General features: G+C 42.9%; 1 protein-coding gene across 1 annotated transcript in view; it reads right to left on the bottom strand.

Moving 5' to 3' along the window:
• Positions 1–23,871, bottom strand: part of LVRN (laeverin) — a 663,539-nt gene that overhangs the window by 397,934 nt on the left and 241,734 nt on the right. The window contains exon 6 of the mRNA XM_078675542.1: positions 5,167–5,280. Within this exon, the coding sequence (XP_078531668.1) occupies positions 5,167–5,280 (114 nt within the window). The remainder of the gene's footprint in view (positions 1–5,166; positions 5,281–23,871) is intronic.

The following is a 23,871-nucleotide window of genomic DNA, read 5'->3' as shown; positions in this document are numbered from 1 at the left end:
CAGGTAACTCCCTCACAAAACAAGGTCTTTTTTATAATCGATAATTTTGAAGTCTCCACAGAATATTTTTGGCCATTTCCTGTCACGGGCACTAGGCCTACCCACACATGTGAGGTTCCATATTTATCAGGAGGCTTGGTGGAATGGTGGGTGGGTGGAAGTTTGTGGCTCCCTGCAGATTCCACAACTTTCCATCACTAAAATGTTAGGAAAATGTTTGTTTTTTTATAAAGTTTGGGATTTTCAAGGGATTCTGGGAAACAGAACATGGTGGGAGCCACACAAGTCACCCAGCCTGGATTTCCCTTGGTGTCTCCTTTAAATAAAAAGTATAAGCTTGCTGAGTTTCCACAGGTGCCGGCAGAGCTACGTCCAAAATCCACACCTAGGCACATTGCGAAAAAAGGGTCAGTTTTCACTGGAAAAATGGCATGTGTCCATGTTGAGGTTTGGGCCGCTTCCTGCCACGGGTACTAGGCCTACCCACACAAGTGAGGTACCATTTTTATCGGGAGACTATGGGAAATGATGGGTGCATGGAAGTTTATGGCTCCCCACATATTCCAGAACTTTCCATCACAGAAATGTGAGGAATGTTTTTATTTTACAAAGTTTGTGGTTTGCAAGGGAGCCACACAAGTCACCCCATCTTGGATCTACCTAGGTATATAGTTTTCAAAATGTATAGGTTTCCTAGGTTTCTCTAGCTGCACAGATAGGCATATTGCAAAAAAGGGTCAGTTTTCACCGGAAAAATGTGATGTGTCCACAATGCATTTTGGGATGTCCCTGTCACAGGCACTAGGCCTACCCACACTAGTGAGGTACCATTTTTATATGACGATTATGGGGAATGCTGGGTGGGAGGTAGTTTGTGGACCTACACAGATTACAAAACTTTCCATCACAGAAACATGAGAGAAATGTGTTTTTTTTTTACAAAGTTCTAGGTTTGCAAGGGATTTTGTGTAACATAAACTAGTGAGAGCCACACATGTGACCCCATCCTGGATTCCTCTAGGTGTCTAGTTCTCAGAAATGTATTGATTTGTCATTTTGAAAAATGTCCTCTAATTCACATGCTTGTATGGATACCCAAAAATTCAGAGATATGCAAATACGCACTGCTTCTAATAGATTTTGATCTCATTTTGTAAATATATTGGCTCCCTTGGTACCCACTTTTCACTCTGTTTTACAAAATGAATTGCTATATACAGGTACACAATGAAAAACCATTGCAAGATGCAGCTCAGTTATTGGCTTGGGTTCTTGGTGAACCTACGAGTCCTATATTTCCCTGCAACCAGAATGGTCCAGCGGACATAACTGTATATTGCTTTCAAAAATATTTAATACTCAGAAGAAGTTATAGGTGAAAACATTTGCAGAAATGGCAGTTTTTTCCACCTCTATTTATATATTTTTTATTTCAATTGTTGGTTTCTATAGAAAACCTTGAAGGATCTAAACAAATGACCCCTATCTGAATTCAGGATGTTGTATACTTTTGAGACATGTATAGATCTCTGAGATCCATTATTGTTTTTACACCTATTTCTATAACTAACTGGTCGAAGGTTGAAAAATAGACTATGCCCCAGTCAAATGCTAAAACTGTGTAGAAAATGTTGGTTTTCTGCCAAAAGTCTGCCTGTTCCTGAAAGCTGGGAAGATGGTGATTTTAGCACAACCCTTTGTTGATACCTTTTGCAGGGAAAAACCACAGACGCTTTCTTCTGCAGCACGTTTTCCCCATTGTTCCCAAAAAGAACAAACATTTGCTGTATTTTGGCCAATTTCTTGTTCCCCTCCAGGGGAATCCTCAAACCCTGGCTACCTTTAGAATCCTCAAGATGTTGGAAGAAAAAGACGCAAATTTGGTCCGTGGTATCTCTCGCTGTCTTCTCGTCTACATACGTCTTGCGAGAATTGTGCATTCACGCAGGAGCGCGCAGTCCTACCAAGACGTTCGTCCGATGTAGGGGTGTGCGTGGGTGGATGAGGAGACGGCAAGAGAGGCCACGGCGAGGAGGAGGAGGGTAGTCCAGAGAGGCCACAGCAGAGGTAAATGCATTTTTCCCCTTTTTTTGAGCAGAGGGGGCTGGCTGACTCCGCTCTGCTGCGGAGTCGGAGTTTTGCCTGAACTCTGAGTTCTCAACGGGGCACTGAGTAGGCAAAACTCTGAAAACTCCGCTAGTAGAGTGGAGTTCTCTGTCCGGGCTTAATTTTTACATTCTGTGTTTGAAAATACCACTTTTAGAAAGTAGGCATTTTCTTGCTTAAGCCATCCTGTGTGCCTCTGTGGATTGACTGTCCGGATTTGGAGTGACAATGGCTGGGGATGTGCAGTTTCTCAGACAGCCACAGGGGGTGGGGTGTGATGTGTGTCCTGCCTTTCCTGCATGAGTCAGGGCTGGGCTGCATTTAGAGTAGGGGGGAGGAGATTTCCTTTACACCTAAATGGGCCTGGTCTGCTTTGGATAATGCTGTCTCTACCTCCTGCCAGGAAGCTGCACCAGGGAGGACAGAACTGGTCTTGACTAAGCACAGAGCCTCTCCGACACCAGAGAACAAAGGAAAATGGACTATAAAAGTGTATATTACTTCTGGAATTCAAGAGGAACCTTTGCCATAGAGAAGAGATGGAGAGACTGAAGGAGTACTGCCCCTTTGCTGTATGCTGTCTGGGGCTGGCCTGCAGTCACTGTTTCTGCCAAGGAAACGACAAGCACTTTGCTGTGTGCTGTGTCCCCTGCTTGGGGAAGATCTTCAAGGGCTTGAAGTAGACCTTGCCTCCTGTTTTGTAGTCCCAGGGATGCAAAGACATCACCCCAAGCTCCCCTGAGCTTCCTTGTTGGGAGGTCTGACCTGCCAAGAGGTGTATGTTGCTGTGGGCCCTGGATGTTGTTCCGGCGGTTGGGATCTGGAAAAGTAACTCAAGAACAAGAAGTGCGATGCATCCACACCAGTTTCTGATGCATCACTGAACAAACTGATGCAGCGTCTGGCCACTTCTGGAGAAGTCGCTGCATGCAGCATCAAGTGCACCAATCTACGAAGTCCGAGATTACTGCACTGATTCTGAGGCAGGCCCTACTGTGCAGCTGCAAGAACCCACACATTGTGGGACCGCGTCTGAAGAAACCAACACAGTGCTGTTGCCGTCGCTGCATCAAGAACCAATGCATCCCCGATCCTCATGCATTACACCGGGCGCCAAGTCTACATCAAAGCTGGGGCTGCAGTAAGAAACAGACACATCACCTCCCCGCACAGTAGGAAACTGATGCATCACCTCGCCTTCAGTAAAAAACCAACGCATGACCTCCCCTGCATGTTAGTAACGAACCGATGCATATCACCTACCCTGGAGTAAGGAACCGCTGCATCGCATCACCTTCCCTGCACGAAAGGATCCGATGCATCACCTTCTTTGCAGCTGTTTTTGTATATGATTTTGACGCATCCAAGGTTCTTTGTGTTGAAAGTGCCACATCTATAGTTTGCTATGGATAGAACTGTTTCTACCTCTTAAAAGGCATATTTTGATTGCTGCATTGTCGATTTTTGTCTTTTTGGTCTTGTTTGGTTTAGATAAAGATTACTTATTTTTCTAAACTGTGCACCAATGCTTTTCACACTGCCTCTGAGATAAGCCTGTCTGCTCATGCCAAGCTACCAAGGGGGTAAGCAGGGTATATTTTAGAAGTGTATCTCTCTTACTTTGACTAGGAAGACGGGTCCCTACTTGGACAAAGGCGCAAATCATTACCAACTAGAGATCCCCATTCCTAACAGTGCTGAAATAAAAGTTCCCTGCCACTACTTGACTGATGCAGCATACTGTCAAGCAAATTACTGGGCAAGAGCCATGGTAGCTTCAATAGCTAACGAGCTAAAGTACCTAAGTTGCTAAGCAAGGAGGTATGGCTTTGTTGCACCCCACATGCCAGGGAGGACTGTATGAGCTTAATAGTGCAGGGCGTTTAGGCAGCCCCTCCACCTCTGCCCTCCTCCAGTACCAAAATGTCCAATAGGAGCAGAAATCATCAAATGCAGCAATTACGGGTCCCACGAGACGAGAGGGCTAAGCATGCCTTATAGTTGAGGGCTTCTAGGCAGTCCCCCCTCCTCCTCTGTCCTCTTCCAGCACCAAGATTTCCACTGGGATGCAACAATTACAGGTCCCGCCTGGTGAGAGGGCAAAATGCGCTTTACAGCGCAGATCTTCTAGGCAGTCCCTACTCCAGCACTAAGATGTCCCCCAAAACCGGCATTTACTAGTCCTGAGAATAAACTGCATTATCACCAGGTAGAGCTGTTACCTGGAAGAACAGAACAGCGGGCTCTGAGTCTGTCTTTGATGTGAACTGCAAAAGCAGTTGCAGACTGTTATCTTGAAGTTCAGAGGCTAGAAGATACATACGTACTCTGGGTAATGTAGCCAAGAGCTTTAATTAGACTTATGCATTGTTGTTGGAGTACATTTTTTCCTTCTAGGCCATCAGGGCACTGAAAACATTGAGCAAAGCATTATTCATTAAATTTTTGTTACTTTGAATACGCTTGCACGATTTCTTGGTGCACTCTTACCTCTTTTATGAACAACTCTAATACAGCGACCACTACCGCTTGACACATGTGGCTTGATGTTTAAGCCCTTGCTCTAGGTAAAGCCTCGGTTTCATAGTGAGTCCTTTGCATTATGTTATGATGATTTCGCCAAGTAACTGGTTGTTCTGCTTGCTTTCAAATATAACAAGTACTGTATAGGAGGACTAGAATCTGACAGGCATGTTGCTAAAAGGAAACTAAGGAAAAGAATGTGAAAAGTTTAGGGTCAATGGTGATTTTTAGAATCATTAATTTAAGATCGTGACCTGCATCAATATGGTTATCGCCGTATTGACAAAATAAAAACAAACAAGTCAGTGACATTTCTTGCAAAAATTATCTTTTGTGATGCATAAATTCTGCTTTTCATGAATAATATCCTTCACAAATATGTTTTGCAAAACATTTTGCCCGCAGGAAAAGTTCTATGACAACGTTCATATATTCATGAGATGTTTTTGGAAAGGAAAGAAGAGCAGGGCATGAAATACGCATTCTATAGGCTGTTAACACACGATTGAGAGGAAGGATATTGGTGTAAATGCTTACCAGCTCTAACTTGGGATTGATAAAACTAGCACCAATGTACTCCATGTAGGATGCAAATCCCTCATTGAGCCAAAGGTCATTCCACCACTCCATGGTAACAAGATTTCCAAACCACTTAAAAAAAGAGAAAACAAACATTCTTTAAAGACAGTTCTGTTAACGGTATACATTGTACTGGTCAATTTGATGGTTATTTTTTCCTATTGGTTTGTTCTAAGAATGTCCATCTGTTGGTCACAACATCAAAAAACCTTGTTCACAGTAAATTCTCATTGTTACTGATTGTAAGCAGCGGAGTCAGTATATAAAGCTTGACATTTATTAACAACTAATATAAGCCTATAAACAGTTTTCTTTTGCATTATCGAATAATATTTGGGTTCGAACTGTAAATGTATTACACAGTATTGTAAATAAAGATATCAGATACATGCATGTATTTAGATATAGCGCCTCTTTTGTTAAATAGACATATTTCTGGTCAAACATATAGCTGGTTCCTACTAATGTTTAGAGAGTTGTCTGGGAGGATAGTGGACAGCTCTAAAATGGCGGTTGGAAGTCGCGCAGGATGGCTGGGGCATCCCAACGTAGTAGCCTCCAACCGGCACACTCTAAATCAGCCACTAACTTATATAGGTTAAACTGTTAAAAATTTGCTTGAAAATATTGGGGCATATTGACAAGCCCATTTCGCCACAGGAATGTCACTTTTTCTGATGATCTTGTGGAGATAGGGGCTTCACCTTATTCAAAAGGCAGAGTTAATCACCTTATTCACAAGGCGCTGTGTGAAAAAGGTGGGCAATGGGTGTTGCGGTGAGCGTTCTGCTGCAACACCCATTGATTTTGACCCTGCCCCATTTATGCCACAAGGGTGGCATAAATATGGGACAGCGCCAAAATTAAGACCAGGCTGTTTCTATGTGTGCTGCATTGTGCAGCACACATAGAATCAGTAAAACGCCATGTAGGATTGTTTACGTGCCAGAACGTGTCCCTTCCTGCACATAAACAATCATTTTAAAAATGACGAGTTGTGGAGGAGGAGCTTGGCGGGCATCCGTGATGGCCGCTTGAGCACAGCGCTCTCCGGACCCTCGCCGCTCCCGGCGATTTATCCTGACTAGATCCTGATTTCTTGTAAGAATTCGAGTAGAGGACGTTTGGCTGATTACCCTGGCACTTTTCGGAATTTGCTTTGGATCTCGTACTCCTGAGCTACGGTGGTCTGAACTTTTGGGCTCCGCCCTTGAGGTGCGCCCGGGACGGGGTGCAGATCTGTGGCCGTCCTGGAATTGAACAACAACGGCAGGAGATCTGGCCTTGTGAGACCCCCTTCCTGAGTTTCGGTTTCGATTCTGTCTCGACCTGTGCCACGAGTGTGCGTATCGCGCTTGGCTGAGACTTGGAGACGGTTCGGACACGGGGCTTTCCTCTTGTCTATGTGCTGGTTTGGTGGCCTCCTCCCGAGTTGAGCCCTTCTTTTGGGTGTACTTTTGATCCTGAGTTTTGGGTGTTTGGCCCGTCGACCCTGGTGGCTTGTCCCGTGACGCATCTTCAAAATGGCGGGCAGAGGGGACAGAGAAACGCGCAAGACGAAAACACCTCTGCGCGGAGCGCCGGTTCAGACGAACGTCATGGACCGTTATACTCAATCTAAGGGGTCCCCCGGAGCTGCCCTACCTGGCCACAGTACGGCGTCTGAACGAATTTTGGAAGAGTCGGCGGAGCCTTCCCTACAGGATATCATGGGCGCCATCTCGGGAGTGAGGGAATCCACCGGCCTTCAGTATGAGGCCTTGGCCCACAAACTTGACACCGTGGCCATCGAGGTGAACCTGATTCGTGCTGATCTCGGCAAGACGAATGAGAGGGTGCAGTCATTGGATATTAAATCGTCTAGCCTCACGAAGGACGTCTCGGAGCTCCAGACGGAGGTTGGGAATCTTCGTCGGGTAAACGACTTCATGACCCGACGCCTGGAGGATTTTGAAAACAGGGCACGTCGCTGCAATGTTCGCCTGGTTGGTGTACCGGAAAACCCTGAACCCCACTCTGTTGATCTCCTGGTTGAGGGTCTGATTTTAAACCATCTTGCCCCCTCCGTGCTTACCAAATTTTTCACGGTTGAACGTGCACATCGTGTCCCGGGGGGCAAAGTTAAACCGGGTGCTCCGCCAAGGCCTATTGTGGCTAAACTGTTTCATTATAGGGATCGGGACGCTATCCTGCAGGCCTCACGGGTGAAGGGCCCAGTGGCCTTCGAGAATGCCACGGTGAACTTCTACCCGGACTTCTCCCAACAGGTTCAAAGACAACGGATGGAGTTTCGTGGTGCTAAGAAACGTCTTCGAGATCGGGGTCTACGCTATGCTATGCTTTTCCCCACCAGACTTCGTGTCGAGTATAATGAGCGTACTCTGTTCTTTGATAGACCGGATGCTGTTAATGACTGGCTGGACTCCTTGCCTGACCGTCCTCCTGAGACTGAATCTGCCGCTCACCCTGGTGGTGCCGAAGGTGGTGTGGAGATCTGATTGTTTGACTCTGATGTCTCGTTTTGAATACGTTCCCAGGAGTGGTGGCCGGCGTACCTCTGCAATGTGATTATTTATTTTTTTGTGTGTTGTTTCTTGCTCTTACTGTAGTCTGGGGGCGGGTGGAACGGAGACCTTTCCTCCTCCGGGGTCTTTGTGTGGACTAGGGGTTATGGGGCGACAGGCACACTGCAGGTTGGGGTGGCTCTTTAGCTTTTTGCAGGGGTGCAGGGTGGGGGGTGTTTCCTTTCAGCTTGGGGGAGGGGGGATGGGAAGTTCTTATTTTTTTGTGTGTTGTTTTCAAGGCGAATTGCTTCTGTCTTTACTGATGTTTCTGATGTCTAGCTCTTGGATGGGGGGTCCTGGCTCGGGTGGGTGGGATGGGGGGTAGGGGGTTGAAATTTGTTTCCTGGAACGTTAATGGCCTGGGAGATCGCATCAAGCGCAGTGTGGTGTTGAAATATATAAGACGTTTGTCACCGGACATTGTTTTCCTGCAAGAGACCCATTTGATTGGGAATGTATGTAATGCAATGAATAGATGGGGCTACAGCCTTGTGGCACACTCGGGGTTTACCTCAGGATCCAGGGGTGTGGGTATCCTTGTTCGTAACTCCCTCCCTCTGGCGATAGATGAGGTGATTCGGGATGACCGTGGGAGATATATTGTTCTGGTGGGTAGATATGAGGGCCGCACCCTGTCCCTCTTTAATGTTTATGTCCCCCCAGGCTTGCAAACTGCTACTTTCACTGATTTAGGCCGTGTCTTGTTGGGCCTTCCTGATAGTGTACTCTTTCTTGCCGGTGACTTTAATTCAGTGCTTTCTGGCCTTCACGATCGCCATCCCCCCAGGGATACCCCGCATGCCCAGCGTTGGTTGGGTGGGTTTTTGGATACTTTTGGCCTTGTGGACTGCTGGCGATTGTTACACCCTACTCAGCTTCAATACACTTTTCACTCTGGTGCCCATGGTAGCCTATCTCGGCTAGATTATTTCCTGATGCCCGCTGCCCAGTCGTCGGCGGTCCGTGAGATTATACATTTGCCAAGGGGCATCTCCGACCACTCGCCGCTCTGGCTTCGTTTTGAGGTTGGGATAGAGGCAGTGGGCCGAGTGGCTCCCATTAACCCATGGTATCTCTCCTCCCCTGAGACTCGTGCCCTCTTGCTCAAGTCCATAGATGCTTATTTCCTGGAAAACGAGGGGTCGGTCCCTTCGGCGGTGTCCCTGTGGGAAGCCTTCAAAACTGTGATTCGTGGACAGGCCCTTTCTTTGATTGTTGAAGCTAAGAAAGCCGGGAAGAGGGAGGTAGTGGACCTCGAGGGGGAAATTTCTGCCTTGGAGGACGAGCTGGGATCTGGTGTCACGCCTGAGAAACTTCATGCCCTGGGTCTAAAACAGTTTGCATATAAATCCCTAGTTACTGACGCTGCAAAAGCGATGTTTCGTGAGCAACAAGGCAGATTGTATGATGTTGGTGATAAGGCGGGTAAACTCCTGGCGTGGTTGGACAAGAAAGAAAGAGCTAATCGTGTTGTGCCTGTGATTCAGTCTGCGAGTGGTGAAAATGTGATTGATCCGATCGCCATTGTAGATCGTTTTGCGGAACATTTCCGTATTGTGTATGCTCCTGTGTCTGTGAGGGATGTGGCTGACTCTCGCCTCCTTTTGCGTGATATTGCATTGCCCTGTGTCTCTGATTTGGACCGTATCGCTTTGGACTCCCCCTTTACGGTTGATGAAATAGCTACTGCCATTCGTTCGCTCCGTTCGGGCAAGGCGTTGGGTCCAAATGGTTTGCCTATTGAGTTGTACAAGTTGCGACCCGATAAAATGGCGCCATATCTCCGCGATATGTTTTTGGAATCACGTGAGCGTAACCTCCTTCCCTATGATCAGCGTTTGGCGACGATAGTCGTCATCCCTAAGGACGGTAAACCTCGCGACCTTTGTTCCTCATATAGACCCATCTCCCTGTTAAATGTTGAACCCAAGGTTCTGGCGAAACTTTTGGCGACCCGACTCCTATCGGTTCTTGGGGACTTAGTTCATCCGGATCAATCTGGTTTTATCCCGCATCGCAACACTGCTTTGAATCTACGTCGTCTTCACGGCGTGATAGCGAGGGCAGGGCTACTGACTGAACCGGCCATTTTGGCGTCCTTGGATGCCTCCATGGCCTTTGATACTGTGGAGTGGCCTTATTTATGGGCGGCTCTTGAGAAATTCGGTTTCGGGTGCGAGTTTATTAGCTGGATTAAGTTATTGTATGCGGAACCTTTGGCGCAGGTTGTTGTGAATGGTAGGGTGTCTGCTCCCTTCCCCCTGGGCAGGGGCACCCGCCAAGGTTGCCCCTTGTCCCCGCTACTGTTTGCGCTCGCCCTTGAGCCGTTGGCGGCCTGGCTCCGCTGGGAACCGTCCCTTAAAGGGATCCGCTGGGCCCCGGACTTCGAGGACCGAGTCTCGCTCTATGCGGACGATATCCTCTTGTATCTTACCTCCCCTCGTAAGTCTTTATCTGTTTTATTTGACGTTCTTGTGTCCTTTGGTGCTAACTCGGGCCTCGTAATCAATTGGACCAAGTCCTGTGTGTATGTTTTGTCTGGTGTCTTGCCTCCATTACCGAGCAGGCTCCCTCTTCAGGTGGCCCGGGATGGTTTCAAATACTTGGGAGTTTTCGTTACTCTGGACTCGTCTCTTCGCTTTGATCGTAATCTCCTTCCTCCGTTGCTTCGACTGCGTTTGGACGTTGCTCGTTGGCGCAGGCTTCCCTTGTCTCCCCTTGGTCGGGCAGCCCTGTTTAAGATGATGTCGTTACCGAGGTTTCTTTACGCTCTCCAGAATTATTATGATCCTGTCCCTCAGTCCTATTTTCGGGAGATTGAGACCCTTCAGAGACAACTTGTCTGGGATGGACGCCCGCGTATTGCTCTTGCTAAGCTTTCCATTCCTTGGTATGACGGTGGCATTGCACTCCCCGATATTAAGAGGTATTATTGGGCCTCACACTTGTCCGCTATCAACCACATCATGTTCTCGCCGGGTAGTAATCCGGCGTTTGAGATGGATAGACTTCAGCTTCCGGGAGGTGACTTTAACAGAGTGCTTTACTCTCGCCCTGCTGGGCGCCATCTTGTGGGTCCTACGTCGATTGCTTTGGCGGTGTGGCGGGCCGCGACTCGGAGCCTGGGCTGGGAGGATCGCTTGAAATAAAAAAAAAAAAAAGAAAAAAAAAAAAATGACGAGTTGTAACTTGTGTGATCTGCACAAGCAGCACACATAGAAGTTACAAATCGCCATTTATGCAGCCGCGGCCTGTGCAGGTAAGAGCGGTGGGGCCAGGTGGAGGGGGATTTCGACAGACGACAACAAGGGAAAAATAAGTAAATAATGAATTTTCCCTCATCATCGTCGGTCGAAATCCCCTTCCACCTGGCCCACTACCCCACCGCTCTTCCCTGCATGGGCTGTGGCCACATTTATGATTATTTATTTGCAGGAAGGAACACCATCCTGCACATAAACAATCATTTCTTACAATGCAGGCACCCTTGCACTTTTGTGCAAGGGTACCTCCATTTGCGCTAGGCAGCTAAATTTAGCGCCAGCGCAGGGAGAAATGCAGGACTGCACCGTATTGTAGTAAATACGGTGCAGCCCTGCATTTCTAAAGTATCAGAGTTTTAGTTGTAATTATGCTCCATTCATTTCCTCTGTAATTGAATCAAACTCTTCTATAGCATGGTCTAATATTTCTGTGGCAAATAATCTCACTACCAACACCATTTATATGTGAGTCGCTAAAAATCGGAGTGTGCCCTGCTTAAGGCCAGTTCTGCCATTTCTTCTGTGAAAAAAAATCTAAAAGTCAACATCTTTAACGTGAGCTATGTAAAATCAAAATATGTTCCTGCTTCATACAATAGCCCATCAGTGCAGCGGAGGGCCTCGTATTCCCTACAATGGTGGTGGTTCCTACCAGGCACCGCTGTAGGGATTATGATGTACCTTTCTGCCCGCCTGTTCATGGCGGTTAACCCTCCATGAACAGGCAGGTGGAAAGGGACATTGGGGGCCCATAGCAGGCCCCCTTCCGTCCTAGCCCTGAGTTGTAGGCACTGGGGGGCTCCCTGCATCATGTGGCAGCAACGGATGGTGCCTGCCACGTACTGCAGGGATATGTAAAGTGTCCCTATTTTGCATTGCGGTGGGTGCTGCAGCCAGCAGCACACGCCGCAATACAAACTATAGGCATTGGACCGCCGTGGTGGCGGTCAATTCCTATGTCGGGACCGCCAACAGTCAGTCAGGCGGTCCTGATTTCCGATAGGGTGTCCGCCCACCATTGTAATCAGTCCCCTTATTTCTGTTATAGAGTCCTCATAATGTATTAATGTATGTGGTATTTCTAAACTGTGAACCTAACCAAAGTGCAGCGGAGCAATGTACAGGGTCAAAGACAAGCATAAAGTAATTAAGTGACATGTGATGCAGCTGGTTTGTGGACTGGTATTGGATTATCATATACTGTTCTTTAAAGAGGTGCATCTTCAACTCTCTTAAATTCGAGTAGTATTGGGCTGGGCCTTTTTCAATATAGGGATGTTGTTCAAGAGCCTTAATGCATAGATGGAAAAGGTCTGCTGCTGCGTTTTTCTTATTTACACTTCTTCTGACTTCAGTCTGATGGGGTCCTGGCTAAAATTGTTTCATGAACCACCACAGATGGTAAAATTGCCTGCAAAAGAAGTGGGGCTCCTGTTGTGAGTGCTTTGTAAATGATGAAGCTGGTTTTGAAGATGTTGCAGTTCGGAAAGGAAGGAATGCAAGAGGAATATGCCTATAATTAGTGTTTTTGTGTTGGAACGTATCCGCCCCCCTGTTTATGATAATTTAAACAATATACATGATTTGTGAGTATGTTCATGTGAGATGGTACATGTGATGCTGTGCATAATGTTGTAGGTGATAGTGATATGTTATGCTTGTGTGGAACTTTTAGCGTATGTGAATTTGTGATGGTGTGCATGTGTTTCATTTGTGGTGTATGAGTGATGCAGTGGCACAGAAATGCCAGCATAATTTTAGAGAACATTTCCAAAGAAAGAACAAACATATTCATAGAAAATGGATACAGCAAAGAAATCCCATAAAGGTTAAAGCTGCATTGCAAAGGCCACAGTCACCCAACATGGACTGAAGTTCTCATTCGGTCTATTAAATGGATGCTTAAGACTAGGTCCATTACTCCATAAACTACCTATTCAGTTACTACAATAATGAGTAATGTTTTCTTAATCAAAGTAAGGAAGTTTTGCAAGCAAGTTATCAGGTGAAAAATCAATAAAGTAACTATATAATAGGGTGCTCGTGCATTGAATCCCTAAGAACATGTTGACTGTTTGGGAATCACTAATTTGCTAATTGCCAATTTTGCTTAAATCAAAGTACATGCTAAAACTATGCAAAGACAACACAGGTGGCATAAAAGTCCAACAGTTATGGCCCGATTTAGATGTCGGACGGACCTATCCATTACAATGGGAGCATGCATTTCGACTGGAATGCATGCTCCCATTGTAAAGAGAAGAGGTGCAGTTCATTACTGTACCCCAGGGGGGCACCACAGGTGCCGCCTCGGCCTCCAACTCAAGACCGTGCACGCATGGGGGCCCTGCTGGGGGCCCCAAAAGTCGATTGTCGTCTGTCGGAAAGGCCGGCACAGAAAGGCTGTCGGAATCTGACATTGTAATCCCTCGGGCAGAAAAAGCCGGCCTTGGGATTACTTGAGGCTTTCCGAATGGCAGACGAGCTCTCTGAGCCATCGGAAGCCATTCAGAAATCCAATTCAGATTTCTTTCCGACAGACTCCATCCAAATGGGTTGGTTGGAAATAAATCAGAACAGCTGAATATGATGCCGTAGGAATGGCTCCGAGGGTCGGAGCCGTTTACTATGGCTTCGTAGTCAGCCCCTTAACGTGGATTATTCCACCCAGTTGAGATTATAAATTTGGCAACTAGGCTGTCGAGCATCCCTGTAATATATCAGACAAACCTGCAGTATTACTATTCTAATGTAACCTATTCTGACATTTAATGCATACAACTGACATCATGTAAGTCTATCATAAGTGTGCTCTGAAGTTGCAAGTAACAATGGCCCAAATAACAGAGTTAAGACAACAAAGTGCCATCAATATACGTGTTAAAAAATAATGCAGACATTAAGATGTCTGCTACTGCAAAGGCCTGGCACAGCTTTAAATTGAGTCAGCCTGCTCAGGTGGTAAACATCTCTTTTGTGAAGCTTGAGCAAGGACCTATCTAACAATTCCACTCTTATGACAGTTTATCAATTAATGAAAATTCTTCTTTTTTGCAAATATAATATTTCAGTACAAATGTCACAAGAATAATTGTAGAAATGTTGTTAAAATTACCTTTCAAAAGACTGATTCAGGAACTGTTTGCCAGGCAAAGTCTAATCCAATGACTTTGCAATATATTTTATGTCCATCTAAAGCAGCATGAGTAGGCATGAATTTCCTACATAATTAGTACCTGAACACAATGGGTCTTTTAGTTAATTGGCCCTCAGGAACCACCCATGCCTGTGTTTAACAAATATCTTCTGGGGAAGAGAAGACGTTTATCAGTTGTATCACACAAAGGCAGGCTTGACCTTCTGTTACTATCACTCACAAATCAAAGAAACTGACTGGCAAGGGCATGTGAAGACACTCTTCACATTGATATATTTGCTTCTCACTCGAAGGGATTGATAAAAGATAGATCACTCCAAGGGAAGGACAATAGGTAGGTTACTAGTATTGGGGATGCTTCGTGATCACAAGCAGGTGTCTAGCATGTGCCTTCCTTTCCTCATTTTGGAAAATCCAGCAGTACGCATCTTCTGAGATATCTTGTGCCAGACAAGAACAAGCAGCTGTAAAGTATTACAGGAAGAAGATATGAAAGTTGCAGTTATATTTTTAAGGTTTACCACCAATCACTGCTTGATTACCCCTATACATAGGGGCTCCTATAACCATGACACCAAAATGTTGCTGGGAAGACGAGAAGAGATAACAGAAGGCATTCCAATGTCACTAAATGAAGGTCTGGAGGAAACATGTTTTCTCTTGAATCTCCAGAGCTAAAAGCCAACCCTCAAGGTCGGACAAGCTGGATACAATGTGTTCATAGAAAGAACAAAAAAGATGGACAAGATGTCATGGTTTCTCCTGCGTAACATTTTTTTCATGACATATTGGACATCGCTGAGACCAGGTACGCAACCTTATTAAGTTCCGCCTTACCACAACAACCAGCATTAACTCACAGAAGAATTTCATGCTACAGAAGTGAATGAGTTCCTATATACATTGCACGAGTAAGAAAAGATTGCAAAGTGATCCTCCCAGCTTTAAAGTGACTTTGGTGGTTATAGTTTCAAGTTCTTCTAATTGAAAGCTTCTGGTGCTTTCCACTGTTAGAGTTTTGTTGTGAAGTTTCATATTCCTGTGGGACCACAGAAACGATTTATTTGACCTTATGGAACCCAGGCTGTCAATGGCTCCCAGCCTTGCCCAACTGAAGAATTTCAAGCTCTAAAATACTGGCAAAATTCCAACATACAACCGGAGCAGCAACCTTGGTGGTTACTGTTTTCAAGTTCATCCCTCTCTGAACTTGTTTCACCAAGTTTATGACAAGTTATATGATTTTCATGGAGCCCACTTCACCAACAATGTCCTGCCTCACACTGATAATGGTTTTAGACTTCCATCACCCATACTAATACAGAAGGTAAAATTGCTAATCATGGTTAAGTGCTAGTAAGACACTTTTTCTTATTTTCTTTTAAATTAACAACTCTTGATCCTCTTATCTAATTCCTTGCCATTTTTACGATGTTGTAGTCATGAAGTTATAACATATTTCACTAAATTGTTTAGGGATTTTTTATATGTTTTATTCCTGACACCAGTTTTGTTTTGTTGTTATATACTACACATTTTTAATGGCGAAATTCCAAAAATACACATCTTCTTGGAATTTGAGATTGAACTCTGTACTTCTTTTCAAAATCCCAATTTATAAGAATAAAATATGAGCTGAGAGAGATTTCTGAGTTTGGGGTGACTGCCTTTTGAACAACATTCCACTTAAGCTGCGCTCCTGTACTTCTTTGCTGAAATTCAGAAATGTTTTAGAAGCTTGGCTTTCTTATAACAGATATTGATTCTATGTGCTTAATTTTTGCATGGGATAATGATTACTAAAAGTGCCAAGAGACTCCTCAAAAGTGTACATTGCCCTAAAGAAAATGATCTAGTAGCATACATTATTCATGAGAGAAGCCTGTCATTTGAGATGTGTGCAACATCGAACAGTATGCATGATAAAGAGGCATTACATACAAGGTGATGGGACATCTTTTACAAATGCATTGGTGAAAGGAAACATTGCTTAAAGTGTTGCAGCAGAGATCAAACAGAACAAAGAAGATCTAACACCCACACTTGGGATAGATGAGGTAATATTGGCAAGGAATTGAAGAAGGCTATTGTTGGAAGACATAGAAATTATGTAACACCGATTGCAGGTTTTTGTATATACAGGCATTCATAGGAACTGGCCTGCCAGAGAAATATTCAAAGCATCATCCAATTATCTAGGACCTCACACTGGCTGAAATTGATAACCAAAGCCTTTTTCTCACTTTCCTCCTTCATCACTTGTGATCCTGCTACAGATCCACCAAGGATATTTGTCGGACCAGAACTCAAATGCTTACTGTTTTCTGCCTTCAGGTTTGAACCTTCCTTGCCACTTCACACATTCCACAGTTCCATGCTCTAACTAGACATCACAACCATATGCTTTTGGACAACACATTGAGTTGTGAATGTCAGGCTACAGAAATTTCAGAAAGAAATACTGTGATACTAAAATATTGTGATGTAGAAATATCCTTGTCAAGAATATTGATGTTTGCAGGTAAAGAAATATGTTAATAATAGTGTTGCTGTTAACATCGTTTCCAATATTATAGTCATACAAAATGTTCTTTTTTAATCATCTTAATGTGTTTTAGTTCATATATTCAGTTTATGTGTTATTATAACTACTGAGGGCAATGGGAAACTGCAGTACTGAGGAAAGATTTGACATTGAAAAAGAAAACATGATTGCAAGGTTTTCAAGTAGAGGATAACCCAAATGGGTACTCAACTGTGCAGTGGAAAAAGAAAATAAAACCCGTAGAGTTGACATTTTGAGTGAGCACAACACTGCCATTGCCACTAATGTAGAACCACAAGAGACAAGACTCATCACCACATCTAACCGTAATTCTCAGCAGATACACAAGATTTTTGCTAAACACTGGCCAATACTTACAGGTGATGCCATTATTGGTAAATCTATCCACACACACCCTAGAATCACCTATAGGAAAGGCAGAAGTCTAAAAGATATCCTGGTCCATAACAACATCACACCAACACGACAACAAGGAGACCATAACCTTAAAGGTGTCTTTCCTTGCGGTCACTGTAAAGCCTGCCGGAACAGCCACATGGTAAAAGAATACAACGTACCAGGGAGAACCAATAAGAAACAGATAACCCAATTTCTAAAGTGCAGTCCCACCTTTGTAGTGTATGCCTTAGACTGCACTACGCTACATTGGCAGCACAACATTTATGGCCAAAAAATGAGTCCTAGAGCATATGGCGCCATAAACAATAGGGATGCACACTACCCGGTTGTAGTATATTTCCAAACACACCATCTTTCCAACAGTGCTCTGTTGAGCTATTTTGTCATTGAACAGGTACACATCGGCCCTCAGGACGGAAATAGAGTGCAACTGTTATGGAAACGAGAATCCAAATGGATTCTGGAACTCGAGACTAAACAGCCGTGAGGCCACAACTTAGATGAGGAACTTAATGTACATTTACATGAAAGTTAAACTGTAATGGGTAGATGCATCATTGTTGCTGTTTGCGATTCCTAAATTGCAAAAATTAAGGAATCGCAATTTAGAAATCGCAAACGGCAATGCATGAACAAATCACATTTATTTTTGCGATTCGGTATTTTTCCTTAATTGCGATTCACAATTTGCGAATCGCAATTAAGGAAAAGCCTTCCCATTGGTTCCTATGGGCTAAAAGGCCCATAGGAATGAATGGGAAGGCAATCACATTTTGCGAATTTCAAATTGCGATTCGCAAAATGTGAATGCAATTTCAAGGGTGCAGGGGGGTCCAAAGAACCCCTCCCTGCACCCCTGAAATGTAACTTTAAGTGCAATTTACAAACACACATGCCCCAAGGGCATGTGTGTGTGTAAATTTAAACTTCCAAAAATGCAATTTGTGCATATTTGATAGTTTTCTGTAAATTAGCATGACGTTCATTTTCATGCTATTTTACCCCTTCCAAATTGCGAATTCGCAATTCAAAAATAATCATGCATTGCATTTAAGAAATCTCAAATTGCGATTCCTTAAATGCAATCGCAGTTTTAGAAATCGCAACATGTTTGCGATTCCTAAAATTGCGAAATGCATGATGCATTCCAAATTAGTCAATTGCATTCGCAAACGGCCGAAAATTGGGATTCGCACCGTTTGCGAATGCAATTCTGTTTGATGCATCTGGGCATTAGTCCCTAGTTTTCCCACTGTTGTCAGGAGCTTAACTCTTCTGTGAAACTATGTTACCATTTAGAGCATCTATATCTACTTCTACATGTATTGTATTGTAAATAATGTGTATCACACTATATATTCTCTCAGTTTTAAATTGTAATTCTGATTTTCTTCTGTTTTATATTTTCACAGGAGGAAAGGAAGGGACCCCCTGCCATAGGACTGACACTTATTGCACGGGTTCCCTACCCTTTTCTTCCCCATTATGAGCACCCTTTATTCAGATAAGATTTCTTCATTCACTTTTTTCACTTGCTTCTTCTTTGCTTACAGGATTGTTTCCTTATATCATGTTATGGTCTTGTGTATTTTAAGGCTTGTTGTAAAGTACATAGGCGTAGGAATCATTATGTTGTGTTCATGTACTAGTGTGTGAATAGCCACTATGGCATACAGTACACCATTGAATCCTCCTACGGATGTATACCATGATCTGCCTTTATTTAAACAGTGGTGTAGAACAATATAGGCACTATGTCTTCTAATATTTGAATTTGGACACTCTCGGGCCAATATACCAAAACTATTGATTATATTCTACGAGTGATTGTGATTATCAGATCGTACCCATAACACCCAGTCAGCACTCTGGAACTATGCCTTGCCGTTGATTGTTACATACACATGTATGGTTATGTATATACAGGGTGTTCCATGCTAGACACTGTGACTTTATTCATTTAATTTACAACTTACCTTGACAAGTTCCTATAGGCTATAGGACCATGAATTTCCGTATTAATTTCTGCAGTGTTATTTTGTATAGTGGCTAATATGCATAAATATGTGATTTTTTTAAATGACGCATTCCTTGCTTTGCTGAAATTCCCGGATGTATTGGGACATGGGCATATATTTGTCAATGCTCAGTTGGCATGATGCACATCATGATATTAATGATTGCCAGGCTACACACGTTTTCATATTCTGTGTATATTTATTCATGATTATGTCCTTGCATACTAGTAGTATTTAGGGCAACTAGTAATACTACAAGATGGCCGCCACATTATTATTATGTTTTGGTCTACAGATAACATGAGGAAAGACTTGTCTGTTTTCAATTTTCACTTACAAGACTATATATTTTAACATTTCCCGTATGCAAATCGTGTGATCAAGACAGCACAGTCTGTCGAAACGCGCTACCTTGTGTAATTAAAATTCCACTGAGGCACAATCCAAGAGTGTGGACATTGCTTTTCTTTGTGTGTGATATACATATGGTAGTAAATGTAAAACCATTACCCAAAACATGTAAAATATATATTTTTAATAATAGTACTACATTATATATATATATATATATATATATATATATATATATATATATATATATATATATATATATATATATATATATATATATGAATATATAAACATACACACACATCTATATATATAGGTGTGTGTGTTTATAAAAGTTTATGTTTTATATAGTATTAAATATTATTTAAATTAGTGTTTTTTTACATTAAATTAATGTTATATAAAATAAAATATTTAGAATTTACTATTTTACACTATATATATATATATATATATATATATATAGTGTAAAATAGTAAATTCTAAATATTTTATTTTATATAACATTAATTTAATGTAAAAAAACACTAATTTAAATAATATATATATATATATATGCAAAAAAGAGGTGTCCCCCCAAACGAGAACGCACTTAAAAAAATCAGGTGAATGCTGTAATTGTGAACAGCATCCTTTATTCTTCCAAGCCAGACATCACTGCGCTTGTTTAAAATAACCAGCCCTACGCTTTTCATTGCTCCTGCGCCTTGGTCACGGACCAAATTGCAATGTCAGCAGGCAGAAAGAGGTGGGCAACAAGTCCATTTTTTATTTGGCTGTGTTCGAGACTTGCAGGTCAAGCAGTATTAAGGAAGTAAAGTGGAGTCTGATGTTTGTAGCTCACTGGAGAGCAATAAATATGCAAAATCTTGTGACTGTAAGGCGGAATCCACTAGAGGATATTATTCTGAAAAGCAAGGAAACTACGAGTCCCAGAATACTGAAAACCTAATTTCCACCAGAGGGCATAACTCACTTGAGAGCTTTAAAAAGTCCAGTGACTCATTACCTGTTTTTTCTCCACCTCAGCACACAGCATGGAGCCGGTGATCAAGGCGCAGGAGCGTAGGGCTGTTTATTTTTAATCAAACACAATGATGTCCGGTTACCAAGAATAAAGGATGCTTTTGAAAACACAGGATTTGCCTGCTTTTCAAGTGCGCTCTCGCAGGGGACACTCTTTTGAAAAAAATAAATAAGAGCACGGAAAGGATCGCAACAAACTCCAATTCTTTGGGTTGGACATTGCAGACTTCGCAGATTAGAATCAAGGTATATTATAGATCTCTCTACCAAATACCCAAGAGGACTCAGCAGTGGAGAGGAAATGGCATTTCATCTAGGAAAGTGACATTTTAACAACCTGATCACTTTCTGGGAATGACGTCTTTTAATAATGATGAAATAGTGACCTCTTAAAAGCATTCCCCCACTGTCCCACTGTTGGATGTAGAGGATTTATAGTCTCTAATGTTTTATTTGGGTAATCCTTCCCTCTACTGTTCCATAGAAACTCTGTTTGTATGATATGAATTTAGCCAAGTCTTATATTGCTTTGCCTTGTGTTTTATCTGAGTTTTGCCTTTTGTAAACTTTGAAAATTTTGCAAATTTTTGAATTTTGAACTGATTAACATTGATCTTTGATGAATTGTGATGTCACCAATTTTTTGTGGACATCTTGAATAATTCTTGATTAATTCTTGATGAATTTTGATGAACTGTGGTGTCATTTTCAGTAAATAGTAAACACAATAGTCATAATGAGACAGCCTGTACATAGGACACTAGCCGATCCATGGCTTTATTTTTACGTCTTAATCTTGTGATATGTTTATGTATAATATACCCTTTTAACACGAATACGAGGATAATTGACAAATATTAAATCGATCTACGCATGTGGTATAATGTGGAACATAACAACACTCCAAGATGGCGCCCATAGTGATGTCCAAGGGTCTAGTCCTATGTCGCTGTCATTGACTATATGGAAACTTTATTAACATGCTGTTTGTAAGTCACGATTGACACACTGACAAAGGCTCACGCCGAAACGCGTCTGTGCGTTTTTCCCACTTAATAAATAATTTTCGTACCTCCTTGAGTGCTGCATCTTTTCCTTAGAGCCCTGAAAGCTCGAGCACGATATATATATATATATATATATATATATATATATATATATATATATATATATATATATATATATAGAGAGAGAGAGAGAGAGAGAGCATTACCTGAGAATAAATACTTACAGCAAAACCAGCTTCTGAGTGAGCGTCTGCTTACGAGCAATATATAATATTTCGGTATGTTTTTTATGATATAAGTGTGAAAAGATATTTTTTGCCAATATATGAGACACAACGTTTTCCTCTTCCTGGGCAGCCTGTATTTGCAGAAACAAGGCACGGCAATGGGGACATCTTTTGCCCCAACGTATGCAAATCTCATGATGGCCATCTGGGAGACAGAAATCTTGGAGGAAGAAAAGAAAAAACATTCAAAAATAAAAACGTGGTGTCGATTCATCAACGATTTGTTCGTCATATGGGATGGGAGATAAGAAGATCTTCAAGCCTTCATCGACTTACTTGAAAAAAATAATTACAACCTCCATTTTACATCAGCCATAAGTGAGACTAGCATCATTTTTCTGGATGTAGAAGTTTTCATCAAGAACAACAGACTGTGCACTAAGATGCCCAGGAAACCAACATCATGCAACAGTATTCTCCATGCCAACAGTGGACATCCAGTAAAATTAAAATGGAGTATACCCTATGGTCAAATGCTGAGGGCCAAAAGAAATTGCTCAGAAATGGAGGACTTGGAGCAAGAAATTGAGAAAATGAGCAGTCGATTTCTGGAAAGTGGCTATCCAGCAGAACTGATCCAAATGGCGAAATCTAGAATGAATCTATAAGAACGAGCAGACCTCCTAATTCCAGTAACGGATGGAATAGCAAGAACGAACGATGATGTGGGCAACACAGAAGGCACAACACGCCTAATCATGGATTTTAATAACCAAAGTAAAGATCTAAAAAGAGTGCTAAGGAAGAACTGGGAGATTTTGTTATTGGATGAAACGCTGAAAGAAAACCTAACAAATATCCAAGCATCACCTACAGAAAAACGGCTTCCTTAGGAGACATCCTAACCCCTCAGTCATCTAGAAATCAAACAACCAAAAAAGATCTCATGGTTTAGATATGTATATGGCAGCGGAACGAGTTACTTATAAAGCTAGAGGGTGCCCACGAAAATTCCGAAAAATATGGGCTAAGTGGAGACACTACCATGGATTGGAGTAGGAGGGGGAGACTGACTGGGGAGGAGGGCGGGGGGAGGGGTGGTTCGCCGGAGTAGTACGTTTGTCGCTGATTCCAGCATTTTGCCTCCGGTGGGTTTGGGCCATGGGTTGCTTATCTTCAATGTATCACAACTTGGAGAGCCGAATGAGACAAGGATGTCGGGGGGGGGTGGTAGAGAAGGGGGACACGCTGCTCGGGGGGGGAAGGGGAGGGTGGGAAGGGGGGCTTCGAGAAGAGGTCTCTCAGTTGATGTCTTTACTTGTAGTTAAGGGGGGGGGGAGTTCGGGGTGGAAATAGGAAATAGATCAGTGCACCACGATGTCTGCCATGTAACTGCTAATTTACAAAAGTTGCGTAAGGTCGGGAAGAGCGGAATGTTGACGCTCCCCCGAGATGTCTTGTTTCTTGTTCTTATGGTGTGCCTGATGCAACAATAAAAAGAATTTATAAAAAAAGAAAAAAAAAAAAAAAGATCTCATGGTTAACAACACCAGGGTTTTGGAAATGCTCTAAATGTAGAGCATGCGAACATGGCTCCAACATTACAGAGTATAAATTACAGAATGGGAGATCTGAGAAAATTGTGGACCATATTACGTGCAAATCGAAATATGTGATCTACAGACTAATGTGCCCCTGTGGGAAGTTCTATATGGGGATCAACAAACTAAAATTGCGGATACTCCAACATCTCCCTGCAATAAAAACAAAGACCCAAACTACCCCATGCCCAAACATTTTGAGCGAATTCCATCCTAACGATTGCAGTCAGTTGAAATATTCTGGGATTAAGATCATCAAACCATCGGAAAGAGGAGGCGATCGTACATTGAAATTGCAGAAAATGGAATCCAGGATGATATTGGGGATGGGAACAGAATACCCGTACGGACATAATCAAGATGCTGAACTATTTGTACATCTGTAAATAAGATCATAGGAAGAAGAATGATTAGTAATGAGCCTGGAAAGTTTCCCATTCCAAGACAGAATGGTCTTTTGTATATAGGTGTATATATCATGTAC

The sequence above is a fragment of the Lissotriton helveticus genome, chromosome 2_1 (assembly GCF_964261635.1).
Source record: "Lissotriton helveticus chromosome 2_1, aLisHel1.1, whole genome shotgun sequence".
Taxonomy (NCBI): Eukaryota; Metazoa; Chordata; class Amphibia; order Caudata; family Salamandridae; genus Lissotriton; species Lissotriton helveticus.
The sequence above is the reverse complement of the archived record's forward strand: the minus strand, read 5'-3'. Positions and strand labels throughout refer to the sequence as shown.